The 18,019-nt window shown below is 45.4% G+C and overlaps 1 protein-coding gene across 1 annotated transcript in view; it reads left to right on the plus strand.

Annotated features, from left to right (window-relative positions):
• Positions 1 to 18,019, plus strand: part of ACSS1 (acyl-CoA synthetase short chain family member 1) — a 637,137-nt gene that overhangs the window by 609,095 nt on the left and 10,023 nt on the right. The window contains exon 13 of the mRNA XM_069235038.1: positions 3,362 to 3,483. Within this exon, the coding sequence (XP_069091139.1) occupies positions 3,362 to 3,483 (122 nt within the window). The remainder of the gene's footprint in view (positions 1 to 3,361; positions 3,484 to 18,019) is intronic.

Consider the following 18,019-nt stretch of genomic DNA (forward strand, 5'->3'; position numbering starts at 1 on the left):
CTCAAAAAGTATGTGAGGGCAGACCTAGAGCTAGTCTATGAAGGGAACAGGCCTCACAGTAGTGGAAAACTAATTTAGGACTTTTTCGCTACCAGGACCTATAAAACATGTGTACATGTCCTGCCTTTAACCTACATAGCCCCCTGCCCTATGGGTTACCCAGGGCCTATCTTAGGGGTGACTTATGTATAGAAAAGGTGGAGTTTAAGCCCTGGCAAGTACTTTTAAATGCCAAGTCGAAGTGGCAGTGCAACTGCACACACAGGCCTTGTAATGGCAGGCCTGAGACATGGTTAAGGGGCTGCTTATGTGGGTGGCACAATCAGTGCTGCAAGCCCACTAGTAGCTTTTAATTTATAGGCCCTGGGCACATGTAATACACTTTTTTAAGGGAGAGATCACAAGCACTTTAGCACTGGTTATCAATGGTAAAGTGTGCAGAGTCCTAAAACCAGCAAAAACAGTGTCAGAAACGTGGAGGGAGGGAGGGAGGAAAAAAGTTGGGGGCGGACCACCCTAAGGCTGTCAGGTCTAACAGTAAGAAATTGAGTACTAGTTTGAGAGGGGTGTAACCTTACTCAAGCAGCAACAACAATTGCTGTCAGGGTGTAGTCACAAGCAAACACCAAATTAACCTGTGCTTAACCCTCTGGTAGATTGGCACAAAAGGAGTCAGGCTTAACTAGGAGGCAATGAGTAAGGTCTTTATGCAGCACTTTAAACTGTAATAAAGTGAAACACAACACTAAAAAATCCCACACCTATTTAGAAAAGTAGCACTGGAGCGCAGGCAAGCTACAGGGACCCATTAAGGACTGCTGAACAAAAGTATCTGAAATCCTGGTTGTAGAGTGATGCAAAGTCCTGTGCAAGAAGGATGCGTCATGCAGCTGTGATTTCCAGGTGCTGCTAAGCCACAATGAAAGGTATTGCGTTGCCATTGATGATGCATCGGCAAGGTGCTTGTGATGCGAAGTTCTGCAATGAGATGCATTGCGCACTGGCTAGTTTTGAAGAAGCTGCAGGGCTTGTGGGGCAGAGTCCTGTTTTGCCGTCGACAATGCCACCAACGAGGTGCTTGCGATGTGAAGGCCTGCATCAAGGATGCATTGGGCAGCAGTGGTTCCTGGAAGGCTGCAGGCAGTGATGCCAAGCCCTCAACAGAAATGAACTATGCAGCAGTTCCGATGTGGAGTATGATGAGGCAATGCATCAAGCAGCGGCTCCACTGCTGGTCAGCGATGCGTTGCGCTGCGGCTTCAATGCATTGGTCACAGTTGGAGCAGGTAGAGCACCTTCAGCTCTACTTCCAAGGGTCAAGGACTAGGGTGGCATTACTAGGGAGGGTAGGACTCAAAGCTGGCAGAGTCCAGGTGCTGGGTTAGAAGGTGGAGTAAGCCTGTTCTGTCCCTGATGTTTCTGATCAGGAGATTAGCCGACTAGTCCTTGGAATCACTCTGGTGGTCCTGGGTTGAAGATGCAAGTCCAGCCCTTCACTCAGGTGGGTGTGCAGTAGAGTGGCAGTCCTTCTCTTAAGTCTTCCACGGGTCCAGATGTGTACTGAAGATCTGGGGTTCTGAGGTCCAGTATTTATACCTGGCTGCCCCTTTAAATAGGCAAAGCTTCTAGAGGTTTCCATGCCCTCCAAGATGCTTTGGATTTCCTGCCTCCCTGACATGGCCTAGATTGTCTAGGATCACAATAGACTAGTGTCAAACCCTTTCTGAAAGTGCTTAGGCAGGGCCTTTGTGATGTGCAAGTGTGATAGGAGACAGGTCTTCCCCCTTGTTAACTCAGAGTTGTCCATCTTGCCAGTAAATAGATTCTCTGTGTCTCACTGTCTGGGAGAAGTACACAATGTCCAAATGCAAACTACACCTAGCCATATGACCCAGGAGAGAGATAGCAAACAGCAAACTGTTAGGACAAGAGAATGCCAACTTTCTAAAAGTGGCGTTTTCAGAATTGTCACAATTGTGACTAAAAGTCTGCCTTTGCCATTAAAGAGGATTTTTAACTTCAGTTCTTCAGATACCAAAACGTGACTTGCGTACCTGCTTCCAATTGAAAGTTAGCACTTATTAAATGTTATAGGATAGGCATTACAGTAGTTAAAAACAAATTTAGGAGTTTTTCACTACCAGGGCATGTAAAACATAAAGAAACATGTCTAACGTTTTAACTACTCTGCACCTCTGGCCTGGCAAAGTCCTACCATAGGGGTGAGTTACATGTATTAAAAAGGATCAGTTGGGCCTGGCAAAAAGGTTATTTTGCCAGGTTAAATTGACAGTTGAACCCTGCACTCACATGCTGCAGTGGCAGGTATGAGACAAGTTTAAAGTGCTGTTTAAGTGGGTCCCACAATAAGTGCTGCAGGCCGGGAAACAGCCTTAACAGCGCGGCTCGAGTCATGTTGTGCCTTTACAATGCGGCCTCAACAACGAATGTGTCTTTACAACGCATTCCTTTACCACTCAAGTCATTACAACGACTTGCCTTAGGGAAAGTTTTGTTGGACTGATGTTGGACTTAAAGTCCAACACTTTCCCTACTGTGACGCTGGCTGGAGTTGGAATAGTAAACTATACTATTCCAAAGTCCAGCGCTTTCCCCAAGGCAAGTCGTTGTAATGACTTGCGTGGTAAAAGAATGTGTTGCAGAGACACATTTGTGGTTTGGGCTGCGTTCTTAAGGCAGGCGTGCTAAAGACCTGTGTTGTTCCGACACACAACCTTGCAAGCTCACTACTAGCATTTAATTTGCAGGCACTGGGTACATGTAGTACTACTTAACTAGTAATGTACAAGTAAAATATATGTACCATTTGGATGTAAGCAATTCTACTGTGTTTACAGGAGAAAGCAAAAGCACTTTAGCTATGATTAGCAGTCGTAGTGTGTGCAGAGTCCTAAAGCACCAACAAAAACAGGTTAAAAAAACAGAAAGTTGGAGGCAAAATGTTTGGGCATGATTATGCAAAAAAAGGCTGAGACCACCACTATAAAACAATATTTCACTGTGATTTATGCACTAAGGTTATTTAGAAACAAGTATGTTTGGTGAAAGGTAATTTAATTCATACACAAATCAAAAAAGGCACACTTTTTAATCAAATTAACGTTTGCTTGTAACTCAGCCTTGCATATTCAAAAAAAAGAAAATTAAAAATGCATTCACAAGCAAAGGTAAGAGTCCAGGAGCGATCATTTGATAAGTATGTTTAGAAATATAAGAAATTAGCATTAGAGACTAAAACAAATCTTGTTCACACGAGTCCATACATTGATGTAAATGCATATCTTATTAGAGGTTATTTTACATTTATCACTGCATCTCACACTTTCTTACCTTTTTTCAGGTGCATTTGCATTTGTTGTCTTGAAAGAAAACATCAGTCACTCTGAGACAGATATTACCAAAGAACTGAAATCAATTGTAGCTTCGAAGATTGCAAAATATGCTGTGCCAGATCATATTTTGGTAAGATGGGTTTTTAATCTCATACACAAAAGAAGCACCAGAATATTATTTAATTCCAATCGTATATGTATCTACTACATCAAATCAGGAATGACCTGATTCTATTGTTACTATTTTTCTTCTGAATAACTGAGGAGCAAACATTTGATCTGATAACTTGAGTGAAAGTAAATAAGTATATCATTGAATATATTGTTAAAAGACTTAGGCACAGCATGGGAATTACACCTAAGTGTCATCTTCTTGGAGGCCCACACAAAAAGTCAGCAAACTGTTTTTAGAGGGTGCATAAACCTCAATGAACTGAATCATGTAGCCCGTCACCTGTTTCAAATTAAATCACATTAATTCTCACACATTGGACAATATAACTGCTACTCAAAAGTAATCCCTTAAAAGTGTATAGAATATCTCGCAAAGAATTCTGTCGGACACAGAAAGTGGAAATTTAGGATGAAAAGAAGGTATTGTTAATATATTCAAACATTCAGTAGGGGGCAAATGTGGTAGTGTAGTGTATTTTGTGCTGTGATTTACCATTGCCTAGGTGCCAATGGATTTCTCATTACAGACCTTAGTCATGATCGATCTTCAGTAGATCTGCACATGAACTACAGAGTGCTCCTCAACATTGTGTGTAAACTAGTATTATAGGAAATAAGGCTACTGAAGCTGGGTGGAGTCCTCGCTTAAATCAGGCGGTTAAGTACAGCACGAAAATAAATACAGGCCAGGTGAATTAGAGGGGTCCTCACAGCCTGCTTGTCAATACATTCAAACCTGGAATGACTTCTAGATTGTACAGATCTTTCTGTACATAGCAGGCTAAAGTTAGAGATGAATGCCAGAATGTGTGGATTAATGCAAACAATTGGGAACACAATTTCTCTGTTATTTGGGTGAAAATTATTAGCTTTGGGCACCAACACCACCTGTGGGTTAAATGATAAATCTATGTCTATTAACACTACACGAGTTATAATAACAAAGGAAGAGTTATTGAAAGATTGAAAAAGGAGACTAGCATTCAAAATGGTTATGGACTAATACATTTCTTTCACGTCAGGATGTGTGTGAGTTTGTTTAGGCACTTCCTTTTTTCAATGTCTGTAAGACAATCTCTGAAATTCTGTGACAGACTTAGTTGGAAGGACTACATTTTTTAATGTTAGCAAGTTACTTGTGGTGTATGTACAATCGATCCTCAGTTTACCTGATAACCTAATTGTATAGAACTGTATTTGGGATGTAAAGGGAGCAGACTGGTGTGCATGTAGGTGGGAAATGAAAGAGCTCATATGTGTTAGATGTAAGGTAAAAATAAAAAGATGAGATGTTGATATCTATTATATGTCAGATGTTTTTTAAAAGTGCACTCCTGTACCTATGTCTTCTTAATAGAAAGGACTAAAACTAAGAGGTTGAGAAGGAAAACTAACGCTGTTGGGATGCTCTGGAGTATAACCTATTTGGTCAACAGTACCAAAGGCAACTTGCATATTTAATAACATTAGTACAATGAACATGCCACTATGGAGCTCTTTTATGAGATTAGATGATATAGTAATTGTCACTGCACCCATACCTTGGCAGGTTGGGTTGGCAGCCTGAGAGAAGAGGGTCAATTAAAACCTCTATAGGTTTTCCATTAGAAAAAAAATTCTCCGAGAATAGAATTCTGTGATAAATGAAAAGCAGCCTAGTGCCTGTGATTATTGTTCTACTACTTTCCTTGCAAGATATATCCTTTTTGTAAGAATGTATTTAAGGGGGTTATAAGGAATCCTAGCATAGACTTCCCCTGTCGTTCACCTTGGAGTTTTTCTTGTTTTCTTGTAAGAAGCACAAATAATTCCACTGGGAACCAAATACATGGAAGTAAGCAAGAACATAGAGGTGATTGTACTCTGTCCACTGAAACAGCCTGGAGGGGTAACGAAAAGTATTGCTGAATGGAAGCTACTGGTGCATGAAGGACTTAATTCAGTTTTACTCAGAGTGATTAACTAAAGATATATGATTTCTGAGCTTGATGTTACTGGTTGTGTTCAGACAGAGGTCTACTATAAAACAGATATCTTAAAGGCAGTCTGTTATAGAATTTGTGAAAAGTTACCTCATATTGCAGCCATTAAACCTGAAGCAAATTAATTGGCTGAATGTTGACATTAAAGACCTTAGACAAGTTCATAGGGTACATTCATCATGGAGCTGTACGTTGCTATCACTACAATATCAGGGTCCGAAAGTAAGCTGAGACTGTGAGAATTTGCATGATGGTAATAGTGGGATGATTTTTTCCACTTACGGGACATAGTTTTAGCTGTAAGCAAGTGTCTTTTATTTTTAAAATGTTTGTATTGGGTAAAGCAGTGAATTACCTAACATTTGAAAGAATGGGGTCATATGTGCATACAGATTTAAAGAGAATGAGCCACTAAACCATTCACATTTTAGTTAATGCTGGTACACCGAATGTTACCTCTTTTTTAGATTGACAATAGAAATTAAAAAGACACAGGAGACGGAGATTATGGGCGCAGCATTTTTTGAATCTGAGGTAAAATGTTAAGAGGAATCGGCCCTGAAAGAGGACTACTTCGGGGTGTAGGTGGGACCTTCTAGAGGAATGATGCTGCTAACTCTTCACTGGGATGGATATTTGTAAGGCGTGGGACACCCATGGGTTTGTAGTTAGGTTTTGTTACTCTGTGTCACGTGAAAACATCTGTGGCTGTAACACAAAAGGGCATCATCGGAAGTGATTGATAGCTCAGAGAGAAAGCATGGAGGGGTAATTTGAGGTGCTAAAGCAGAGCTGTCCTGCTTTCTGTCCTAAGAAGATACGTTTCAGTATGTTTCTGTTTTAGATCAGGTAATTGGAGATTCATGCACATTCAGTATCAACATAGTTTTGTTGTGGTGTTGTGGGCGAGAGCAGGCAAGTTGCTATGATCCTATGTTCTTTTTTGAGTGAGGTGAGAGAGCATATAGAAAAAAAACCGGCAGCAGCTCTTGGATTTTCCACAGGGTTTGAAGCTGCAAATCTGTATTTATCGTTTATGTAGTGATTCTGAAAAGCGCACGTTAGATGCCAAAAAAAATCAGGAACCATGTCTGACAAGTAAACAATGCTTATTACCACATCATTTTCTCACCCGTAAAAAGGCGAAAGGTCCTCTTGGTCCTGAAACTATTCAAACCACGGATCTGCTGCGTACACACAGTTTCTCTCCAACAAAGACAGGGGCTTGACGCCTTTAAGGTAGGGCGCATGCCGGAATAGACACATTAAGAACCTGAGCAATCTTACTGTGATGGAAACAGGCGACCAGCATGTTACACTTGTATGTCTGAAGGGGTCAAGTCAACTCCCTTATCCATATGACCGTCATTAGTTAACTAATTCACCTATCATGCTGATAATTAGGTGGTGACCTGCTGCTAGTACAGAGATTGCTGCTGTTTTACTAACTTTATCTATCTATCTATCTATCTATCTATCTATCTATCTATCTATCTATCTATCTATCTATCTATCTATTTATCTGTCTATCTGTCTGTCTGTCTGTCTATCTGTCTATCTATCTACACATCTATGAATCTCACTCTCCCCTTCTTTGTCTCCCCCTGTCTCTCTCCGGATTCTCTCCCTATATCTCTCCGTCTTTGTCTCTCTCTCTCTCTGTTTCTTTCTCTATCAGACGTTCTCTCTCTCAGCGAAATAGCTTTCCTGATACTGTCATTACTGGAATATTTGTGATTGCAGCTGTCCCGTATGCAGGTGCACCGTATACTGTACTTAGCAGTACAGAAACATCAATGCATGTCACAGTTCAAGCCCTGTCCATTGGTCATTACTGGGATGAGTTCATGGTCTCAGTCACTACAGAGATACACCACAAGAGATGTCTAGGGGCCAGATCTACTAAGAACCAAAAGCCAAAAAGCAGCCGCACAATGTCCACTAAATGTTTGCGAACTGGTACGGATTTTCGGGAATAATGAATTTGATGTTATTACAATCCACTCTACCTTAGATAAGTTGCAAATTCCGTCCCACTCAGATTGGATACAATCACAGGGATAGTAACCTGCAAGGGTCAGCAGACTACCATGTCTGTGAAAACATTTACATAAAGAAACTTTTTTTAAAGCAGCTAGATTTCCTTAAAGAAAATGTTTAGTCAACGGATTCTCCTAGAGGTGGCATTGGTCCCTGTAGTGTTGGGGCCCTAGGCCCCCATGCTACTGAAATAAAGTTGACACGGACACACTTTGGTGGTATCTGGAACTGGCCCTGGGCACGTGCGCCCGGGCCTTTTTATTGCCAGGGTCACCTGACCGGTGACGCCTGTGTTGGGTGGGTGTGGGGTGTATGTGGGAGGCCAGCCCTCAGCAGAGAGGCTGGCCAAACACTAGAACGTGTCCAGCAGGACACTACATTCCTCCAAAACTTTGAGGAACAAAAAACAAAGTCCAACCTGAAAGAGAAAAACACAGTAACAAAAACACCACCATCAGTCTCTCGGCCTCGAGAAGGCAGGCCGCAGGATTACCGTGGGCAGGTGCAGCTGGGAGCACCTGGATCCTTCTGCACGAGTTCATAATTTAACCAGTCGCAGCCGGGCACAAACACAGTGTGGAAGAAATCCGGACTCTGACAGTCAGATGATTGGACAAGGGTCCACTGATGCACCGTGCTTCAGTCCTGTGGGCACTCATGGCGAGGCTGGTGGTGTTTACAGTTCAATTTGTTCAAATAGGGCGTATCATTCGAATTGGGTGCATCACGAGCGTTGGTGGAGTCCACTGTGAATCTGCTTGCCAAGACATCCTGGCTTCACGAAGGCCAATCCCTTGAAGACGGATGACATCTTGGATGTTGTGAGGTCCTCCTCTGAAACCTTTGTATGTTCTGACCCTCTGATGGCAGAGCTGCTTCCAGGCCACCTCTCGGTTTTGGATTCTTCACTATGGAACTTCCTCGAGGCCTTTTCGATGGGTTTGCCACTGAATTGGCATGGACTGTGCTGGGCTGCGTGTGGGCCATCTGCCGGCCGCTGCAGGCTCTCCGACAGGAGCCATGGTCAAATCATTCGTGCAACCACAAGGGTGGATGTTCCGTGGTCAGGGCACTTGCTGACATGGATCAGGTGCATGCGGGCTCTCAGACGGACTCAGGGCAATTATCTATCACGTTGCCAGGAGGGTGTCTAGTTGGTGTCATGTTAATTCACTGAAGACAGTCTTGGTGTGCTGTGACCTGTTGGGAGTCTCCATTGCACAGCCCTGTTTGTCTCTTTGACTTCATCGGTGGGGCAATGTCCAGTCCTCTCTCAAGCTTGAGAGGACCCTTGTCTGGGTTGTCACAGGACTGCTTGTGATCTGCGCTGGGGCTGCTTGTGTGCCACATAGGGCAGCTGCAAGACCTCCTAGGAGCCACAGCCTAGTCGCTCGTGCAATTACAGGGGTAGATGGATCTGGGTCACGACTTGCTCTTGTCACCGAGAGCAGGATACCGATAGGGCGAGCAGTTGGTCATTGGTTGACTAGTTCTTCAGAGCATTAAAGCAGAGGTGTAGGACTCCATTATGTTTGTTTAACTGCTCCTTTGATGGATACCGTGATGCGCATGGCAATGATGACATTTGTCGTTGGGAGACCTAGACGACAAGTGATGTTGCTGGAGTAAGGGTGATTGGAGTAACTTCGTCACAGCGAGTGCAGTCTTCCTTTAGCTAGCAGTTGTGCCATCTGCTTCAAGCAGCCGATGACAGGAGGCTTGGATGGTCACCTTTGACGTGTGGGGTAAGTACGCGGTTCGCGCATGGCGTCTTACATTTGGCACTCCCGCCGAGCTGTCTCCAGTGACGTCATCACACCCCGGTGGCTGTCTTGTCTGTGGGTGCACTCTTCCTTTGTTGTGGGAGTCCTCCATCTCTCCACCCTGTTGATCTTCCGTTCTTGTTCTTCTGTGGCCGTCAGGTGTTTCAGTGTGACAGGTGATGTCACACAGTCTCTTTTCTTCCTTCTTCATAGCGTGGTGCTGCGCCACGCTTTCTTCTCCTTTGTTGTGTGGACCTTTAGAAGGTCCTGTCCTGTCCAAGGACTAGGTATTTCTCAGTGTTGCTGGGTGGCATCATGCCACTTGGGGTGTGTGACTCTCCTCTTGCCTGTTGTGGGTCACTGCCGACTCCGTCTTGAGGCAGTGTGGGGGAGGACACTCCTTGCTGAGTCTCTGGCCCGTTGCAGGGCAGTGACATAGGGTCACTTTCTTTTCCGCTTCCTCTTCACTTGAGGGCGCAGTGCTTGCGCCTCAAGGCAGTGCTTTCTTGGCACTGAGTCTTGCTTGAACCTGCGTGTGCTTTGCAGGGTTGGTCGCTTCTGATGACCTTCTGTGTGATGGGCCAACAGTGGCCGTCTTGTGTTGCTGAAAGGCCGGCTTGCACGGCCTTTTGTCCCGTGCGTTACGTCACGCTCTCGAGTGCTCTCTCCAATTTTGCGGGTGTTTTTCCGTGTTGTCACTTTCTCTGGTGCAGCTCTCTGCACACGTGACAGTCTCTTTTTTCTGGGCGTCCTTTGATATTGCCTGGCATGTCCCTTTCTTGTCCTTCGGTGATGTCCATCACTGCTGGGGCATGTGGTGTGCTTTTGGCGGTGGTGGTGGACGGCTGGCAGGGGCTGCGCAGTCCATGCGCCCTCTCCTCGTGCGTCGCGTGGCACTTGCGTCCATTTCTTGTCGTTGCAGTTTGGCTGGGACAGCTGCAGTCTTCTTCTTCCCTTTTGCAGCGTCGTCCGTGTCGCTTCCTTCTTCTTCGCCGTTTCCGTCTTCTGTGTTGTTTCCGTCCAGGGGGGCACTCTTGGTCTGGAGCAGTCACTTTGTGAAAGTGCTGCTGTAAACTTGCCTTCATCCAAGCTTGTTTCCCTTTAACACAGCTGTAGGGTGCAGTACCAACTTTGGCCACTGGATGCCAGTAGCGCACTTCTTTTACAACTTGAAGAACAGTCTTCCTCCTACCGGCCTCGTTTGTTTTGAAGCAGATGCCGGTGAAACCATGCTGCGAAGACATGCTGCTGAGGAGCTGTTCAGGCTGGTGGGGGCCCTTGCTGGAGTCTGGAGAGGCAGGTAAGTGCTGTTTTCCTTCTTTTCTTTTTTCTTTTTGTAAAAGTATTTTTTTTTTTCACAGCCTCGTTTGAAGAGGCATGCAGATGGCATAAACGTTAGTGAAGTGGGGGCTGCGGGCACAGTTTTTTTCAATCTAGGTGCGTGTGAGTACCTAACTTCTTTAGTCCTTTGTTGGAGGTGGGGGCGCGGCCCTGGGCACCTGGTACTTTGGTGCGTGGATGCACCATTTTATTTCATTCTTGGTTTTGGTGCGTGTCTGCACCTCATGCTTTCATTACTGCCGGAACAGAGGGGGGGGGCAGCCCCTGGGCATTTTCGTTCTTTTTGTGGTGCGTGGGAGCACCTCTTGCCTTCGTTATTGCAGGGATGATGGGGGCAGCCCCTGGGCATTTTCTTGTGTGGTGCGGCCGTAGCTTGGCACAAGGTGCCGACCGCATTATTTTCTTGGGGGCAGGGGCGGCTGGCACCGGCATTGCTTCGTGCTCGTCACTTCTTCAGATATTGTGCGAGGCCCGGCAGCCTGCTCACAAGCTGCGGGTCGCGCTTTTGACCTTAGCATTTTCAAATAGGGGGGCGGCCTTGGGCATTACCTCACTTCTTTCGGTGCGCATCAGCACCGTCCTGTTCACGGCGATCACAGCCGTCTTGGTAGTGCTGTGGTCGCCGCACCGCTCGGTGGGTGCTTGTTTAGCACCGTTGCGCTTTTCTTAATTTTCAGGGACCGCAGCCGTTTTGGTAGTGCTGCGGAACGCTCTGTAGCCACATAGTGGTTTTCTGGCACCTACCACTTTATGTCCACGGGCGGGGCTGGAGCTGCAACGGCCTGCTTTTCCCCCAGGCACATCATAGAAGATGCTCTTTGCGGCCACGTGGGATCGGACCCACTCTCGTCGCCAATGTAGTGTTGGGGCCCTAGGCCCCCATGCTACTGAAATAAAGTCGACACGGACACACTTTGGTGGTATCTGGAACTGGCCCTGGGCACGTGCGCCCGGGCCTTTTTATTGCCAGGGTCACCTGACCGGTGACGCCTGTGTTGGGTGGGTGTGGGGTGTATGTGGGAGGCCAGCCCTCAGCAGAGAGGCTGGCCAAACACTAGAACGTGTCCAGCAGGACACTACAGTCCCCTCGACCACTGCCTATTTCCCAGAAACATTTGCCGCAACCCACAAGGAGGAAGGGGAACAAACCGGTCAACTTTCCTTTAATGAATAGGTCACCACTGATCAGATACTGTATCACAATTTGAACCCGAAGCCCACACAACGCCTTCCACGAACTGTGATTCTGTACCCATTCCTCGTCCTATTTAGCAGTTTGGAAAAACTTTACTGAACCAATAAGTGAGTTTAGTACATTGGAAAAAAGGGTTTCGCCTTTGAAACCCGCCTGGGCTACCGAATCAGAGTGTTTGAGAATACTAAAACCCTTTGTACACCTGGCGCCAAATAACTCGGTGCCAGGATTTTAGTGCATGGTGTACATCAAGACAATGGTGCATTATCAGCCCACGTGTAATGTCTGCAGTGGGTTAGCTGTGCATTGTGCATGTCAGTACAAAGGGGCGTTATGAATGCCTCGGTATGCGGATGTTAGAGCATGGGGCAAATCAGCACGTAGGTCAGCAATTAATGTCCTCTAAGGTCTCAGTACTAAAATATGAGTTCGTAAGCAATTAAAATAACTTAGTGGAAGTTATATTGCTTACAATATGTTAAAGGAAGTCAGTGTGTCGGTATTTACATACAGAATACTAAAATGCATTTCATTTGAACTGGAAACAGTGTTTGAGTACAAGACACTTCACTTCCTGAGTCTGCCCATTCACCTAACCAGCCTCCACCATTCTAATCTCGACGAGCCCCGAATTTGCTGCTCTAGTTCTCTTTCGGGTGACTCCCCAACATTTTAGGAAAATTATTCTATGAGGATGCTGGTTGGAGTGAAAGGACGGCATTCTAGCCTTATACAGATTAAGCTTCAGGTTGTGTTACCTTTGCAGATTAGAGTAAGGCCTCCTTACACACACCCCACCGCTCTGGGTAGTTTGTGTGTATAAAATCTTATAATTTGATAGGAGGTGCCAGCAAAAACATGTGATGTAAAACAACAAATGAACAAGCATGGATTATACAAAGAATCGTCGGAGCATTCAGAGAGATTTTGTGTTTCTCTTTGTTCTCACTTAGAATGAATAGGATACGTTTACTAAGCAATTCCAGATGCTAGTGCGGCATGAGCTATAAAACCAGCCCTACCTGACTAGAGATTGCCGGGTGAGCGACCTTGACACTCACTTTAGTCACACACACATACATTGGAGAAGGCTCGGCTTGCATGAGCGACAGAGATCACCTGGAATGAATAACAGTGACACTGGATAGCCTTTAGGAACATTTTGTGCTTTAGAAATAGCAAAGCAGGAAAGGTTAGCTCCCCATGGCACTTTCCATCCATCCCAGAGAGATGGAAATACCACTGGGAAGATCCCTAGAGGAGAAATACACTTCTTTGTGAAACTGCACACTAATGATGTAGCATGTCTACCCCTACAATACTACTTAAGGCTTACACAACAGAAGAGCACGAGCGCAGCCCATGAGGACCACAACCAAACCGATCAAAGCAGCAGCACTTTCTAGCATTGCAATAAAGCAGCTCACTACACATCAGAGCAGGCAGCACTCAGCCTATGTCTAGGCAAATAAAAAACATGGCCACCTTGTAGACCTTGAGCATACTACACACAGTGGACCGGGGTGAAACATGGTTGCACCCACTATTTCACCCTGGCACTCTATGGTACAACAGTCTGTTGTGTGATATGGATCACACCAGCATTAAGTGTTTACTAGCATGATCCCAAGGAGACCAGTCCTTCACGTGCAAAACAGCATGGACCCATGCCAATGCACCCTTGCCCTTACGACCTTGTTATTATACTGATGTTAGTGCCAGGGCAAGGAAACTGTCAGAAGGGGCAATGATTGTGCACCACAAATCCAAACATGTTTGGAGCACACAACAGTGTATAGCAAATCATGTTAGACATATAATTAGAAAAATGTAAAAAGTTTTTATTCTGACACAAATTTGAAAATTACAGTAATCCATAAAGAGGTGTCTTTACACCCAATGTGCTAAAGTGAAGCCAAATGAAGGATACAATAACTGTTACGGCAGCCAAAAACAGTATTGCCCTACATAAATACAAGGTGCAACAAAGATAGCATGCTGAGGGGGTATTCCAATAGTTAACACCTTTTTTCACATCCAGTCTTGGTATAATTGCCCTTCCAGCAAGGCGGCCTGAACGTACCTTACCTTCCTTTACGTGTTCTGTGCACAAGCCCAATGCATACTTTTCTGGCTCTCTTTAACTTGATACCAGCCCCACAGGTGGAGGCGGACCAGGCAGGGCTCTCTTGCCCCTTCCCACTGGAGCATTTCACCCATGCAAGCCCCTGTGCGAGGAGATCGAAAACGTGGCATGCATTTCCTGGCATGGCCTGCACTGACGTGACTGGCTGTGTTCATTTATATGCCTCATCTATGCCACTGACGCGCAATCTCATTCTCCCACTTTTGCAGGACGAGGGTGCCAGAAGATAAGCACAGAAGTGTGGTCGCTTTAAATTTCCTCTCCACAGATGACCAATACCTGTCCCCCTTTGAGGCGCACAGAGACCACCAACCCTCTGCGCTAGATGCCCTCCTTTGTCACCAACTTTGCGCTAGATGCCGCAAGCTACATGACACGTTCCCTGTACCTTCCCCCAAGCACCTTTTAACGAGCCCGTCTCCCAGGAAATTGGTCACCTTGTTATACTCCACAATGCAAGACAAGGTACCGGTGTGCGCCCCCGAGGCCCGCATGGCTTGGGAACTGGACCTCAATCCCCCCATCATGGATGCACAGTGACTGTACTGCTGCGGTCAGACTGTGGCACTATCGCCCAACTACAGGCTCCGGCTCATCCACTTGAACCGATTATACCGCACCCTGTGTATCTGCACTGCATCAGCTGCCCCACAGGCCGCATTTCTCCACCTTGCCTAGGAGTGCCAACAAGTGGCCGCAATTGGACAGACATCATTGGCGCCCTAGCCCAAATCACGGGTCACTTCCGGATCAGATCCAGCTAGTGGGATTCTTGGGATATATCAGGGATACTCCCCCGCAGCGCGACACTTCACTGCAATGGAGTTCCTTCTGGCTAAAAGGCAGGTGACCATACATTGGGGTAGGTGACCTGGGTCAAAGTTTGCAGTCCGGTTCTAGGATGCTGCCTCCTGCCAGGAGCAGCTCACACACCACTGGGACCTTCTGCCCCTGCATTCATGACTAAAAGACATTTGGGAACCGCGTATGTTGTATTTGAGACTCAGGGAATATGAAGTTGCTTTGGATGCCAGGGTGACTCAGCCGAACGGGGAGACAGATCCCCCATCTGTTCTGGTGCCTTCCATGCCAGGACTCTTGGCCTCCATGTGGTCACCGAGGAGATCGACAAACTCTGCGACATCTATGGAGTGCATGCCTGCTTGATATGGACAGTCACGTGAACGCATCAACTGATATTTAATGAATGTCTCTTATGCTCCCTTTTCCCCATTATCCTTCCCTCCTCTTGTTTGATTACCCTGTTGATGATGCCTTATTTAATGCCAATAAACAAATAAAAAAAAGTCTTGGGATTATTGCCTAATTAGAATAGAAACAGGAGATAGGCCAACATGGGTTTCATCAAGATCACTTTCTCAGGGCTAGCTGAAAATTCCAGCCATGGAACAGGAGTAGTAACTAGAAATTTTGTAGGAAAAAATCTTCGACATGCTCATTTAGCTGTAGAGAAATAGCGTGCAGTACAAGTGTGCCCCTTAGGAGGGGGGTATGTCCAGGACCCAATGAGTCCATAGAAATCCCATCACAAGTGCGCTCAGATAGAAAATGCATCCAGCCTGCTGGGTTATCCCTACCTCCCTAGAAAATGAGGCTAGATTGCCACATGCAGTGAAAAACAAACTGTAATTTTCAAATAGGAGGTCTGTCTTTCCTTACTGTGCTTTCCAAATCCAGCTACTAGTTTGCGCTTACTCAGAGAAAGCACATTTTGTGGCTATCAAGTGCATATTCCCGGGTTGCATGAGTTGCACTGAATTAAGGATGTACCACAGCACATATCAAGAACGCATGTCCGATATGTAATATATCTCCTGGTCTACCAATTTAGCTGCAACATCATACAATTTCATTATGACTCATCGGTCATTTTGCTTATTTTATGCTGGATATTATTCATAGCGAAACATAGCTAAATAGACGTTGGTTAGAGATAGGGGTCACCAGACCCACAAAGCCTGCCCCTTTTCCTGCATGTTGTAACCAGGCAGACAGTACTCCACTATACACTCTCATGCATCCTCCCTGCATGCAACATCTCCCTACATGCTAAATGCTCACTACATACAGCAGCCTCATATGGCTTATGTGGGTCCTAATTTAAATTGTGGTGGTTATAAATAATCCTCCAATTTGTAGAAGGAAATTCAGTTAGTAAATTCAACTTCGGATTTAGCACTTTAATTTTATTCCAGGGTTTTCATTTGCCACCACACTCCAAGTCAGGCTCTCATGGCCAAATGTATGCTGTTCTGGGCGTTACCAAATAGCTCCATTTTGTGAAGGTACTCTCTTAACTGCTAGAGCCCCAGCCAGACGGTAAAACAAAAAATTTTAAATCAATGCCGCTGATATGCTGGGATATTTCTGTCAGCGAATGAGACTCCATGGTCACTTTTCTGGTTCAGGGCCGCCATGCTGTGTCGGTAAAGACATGCTGGGCATGGTGTTAGAATTACCCACTGTACAAAGGGTGGGCCTTCCAACGTCATGCCTGTCACCGAATGCCAGTGGCTGTCACCCATTGAGGCTTCTCCCACAGAGCTAGTGGTGGAACTACCCTTACCAACCTTTAAAAGAGACAGGGGATGCGAGAGGCTTATTTGGGCATGCCTAGCAAAAAGTGCGTCACAATGCGACACAAAATTGATTGATGGAATGCTTGTGAAAGTCTAGCCACTGGCAGTTGCCTGGGCTGCATTCTAGCCGATCATTTTTTGCTCACTGTGCCAGCTCAGAAAGGGACCAAATACAGTGTATGGAAATCAGGATTAGACCTGCTCTAATAAGAACAGAATAGCCCTGACTACCATCAAAGTCCCCCCTCGACAGTAACCAAGCACCCCCAGAATGCTTTCAGCCTTGTTGGATTCATCAGTGAGGTGTAGCTTAAATCATGGGGCAGAACAAGTTCAGAACCCATGTCTCGGCATACCGATTTCAAAATGGTATTACACGGAAGCAGATTTGGAGTGGAATGACTGCCAAAGTCTCAGCCACTGGCATGCTCGTGGCGCTGCATTGTAGTCCATCATGTGTTGGCCACTAAGCTACCTCAGACAGGGACCAGTCAAATGCAAATAGGACTTGTTCCTGCTTCAGGGGGAACAACCCACTCTGAACTGCCTTATCACGTCTCTTTTGAACAGGAAAACAACCTAGGAATGTGATATGAGCCTCGTTGGGACTCATTCGTGAGCTGCAGTTTGAGTCCTGTGGCACAGCGAGTGCGAGACCGGAGCCTAGAGATATTTGTCACTCTGAGTGTGTCACACTGAAATGTAAAGGTGATGGCCAAATACAGCCTGGCGTTGCTTATTTTTCCATTCGGAGGAGACCTAGTCTGGGAGTTCAGTCTGAATCACCCCTTGCGGGTGGGGCCAGGACTGATTTGCCTATGACTGGTCCCTGCTGAAATGGCACTGAAAACATAATGATGCAATGCAGCCCATGCTAATTTCCGGCGCTTGCCTTATTCCAACCATTGCTTTTGATACTGTCTAATGTTGCTCTAAGCAAAGCACAAACCTATCTGGATACAATTATTACAAAAAAGAAGTGCCTCATTCTTTCCTCTTCATCTAAGATTTCAAGCCTGCCAGTGGTTGTTAATGTGGGGTTTAGTGTTTACACAGCAAAGCTTCACTTTCTGAAAAACATAGCCGCCCAATCAGTGCTACAGTTAACATTTTTGTATGTGACTGTCTTACTAGGAAGCATAGTACACTTGAGTAGGAATGATCATGACTCCAAATATTAAATAGCAAACATGGTCACATCAGCCTTTCATCTATTTCATGTCAATTCCATGACTACTAATTTAGATTAAACAATAACAAAGGATTTTTTACATCTGAAGTGCTTTTGACAATAGCGCTATAAAACACAATGAGTTGTTATTATTAATAAATTGTTTTTATGCAGCATATCTTATCATAGGTACCTACATGCTATTCTTAAAAGAGTCTAAGGGCAAGATGTAGGTACAAAGCAAATTGCGACTT

This window comes from Pleurodeles waltl, chromosome 5 (genome assembly GCF_031143425.1).
Source record: "Pleurodeles waltl isolate 20211129_DDA chromosome 5, aPleWal1.hap1.20221129, whole genome shotgun sequence".
Classification (NCBI taxonomy): Eukaryota; Metazoa; Chordata; class Amphibia; order Caudata; family Salamandridae; genus Pleurodeles; species Pleurodeles waltl.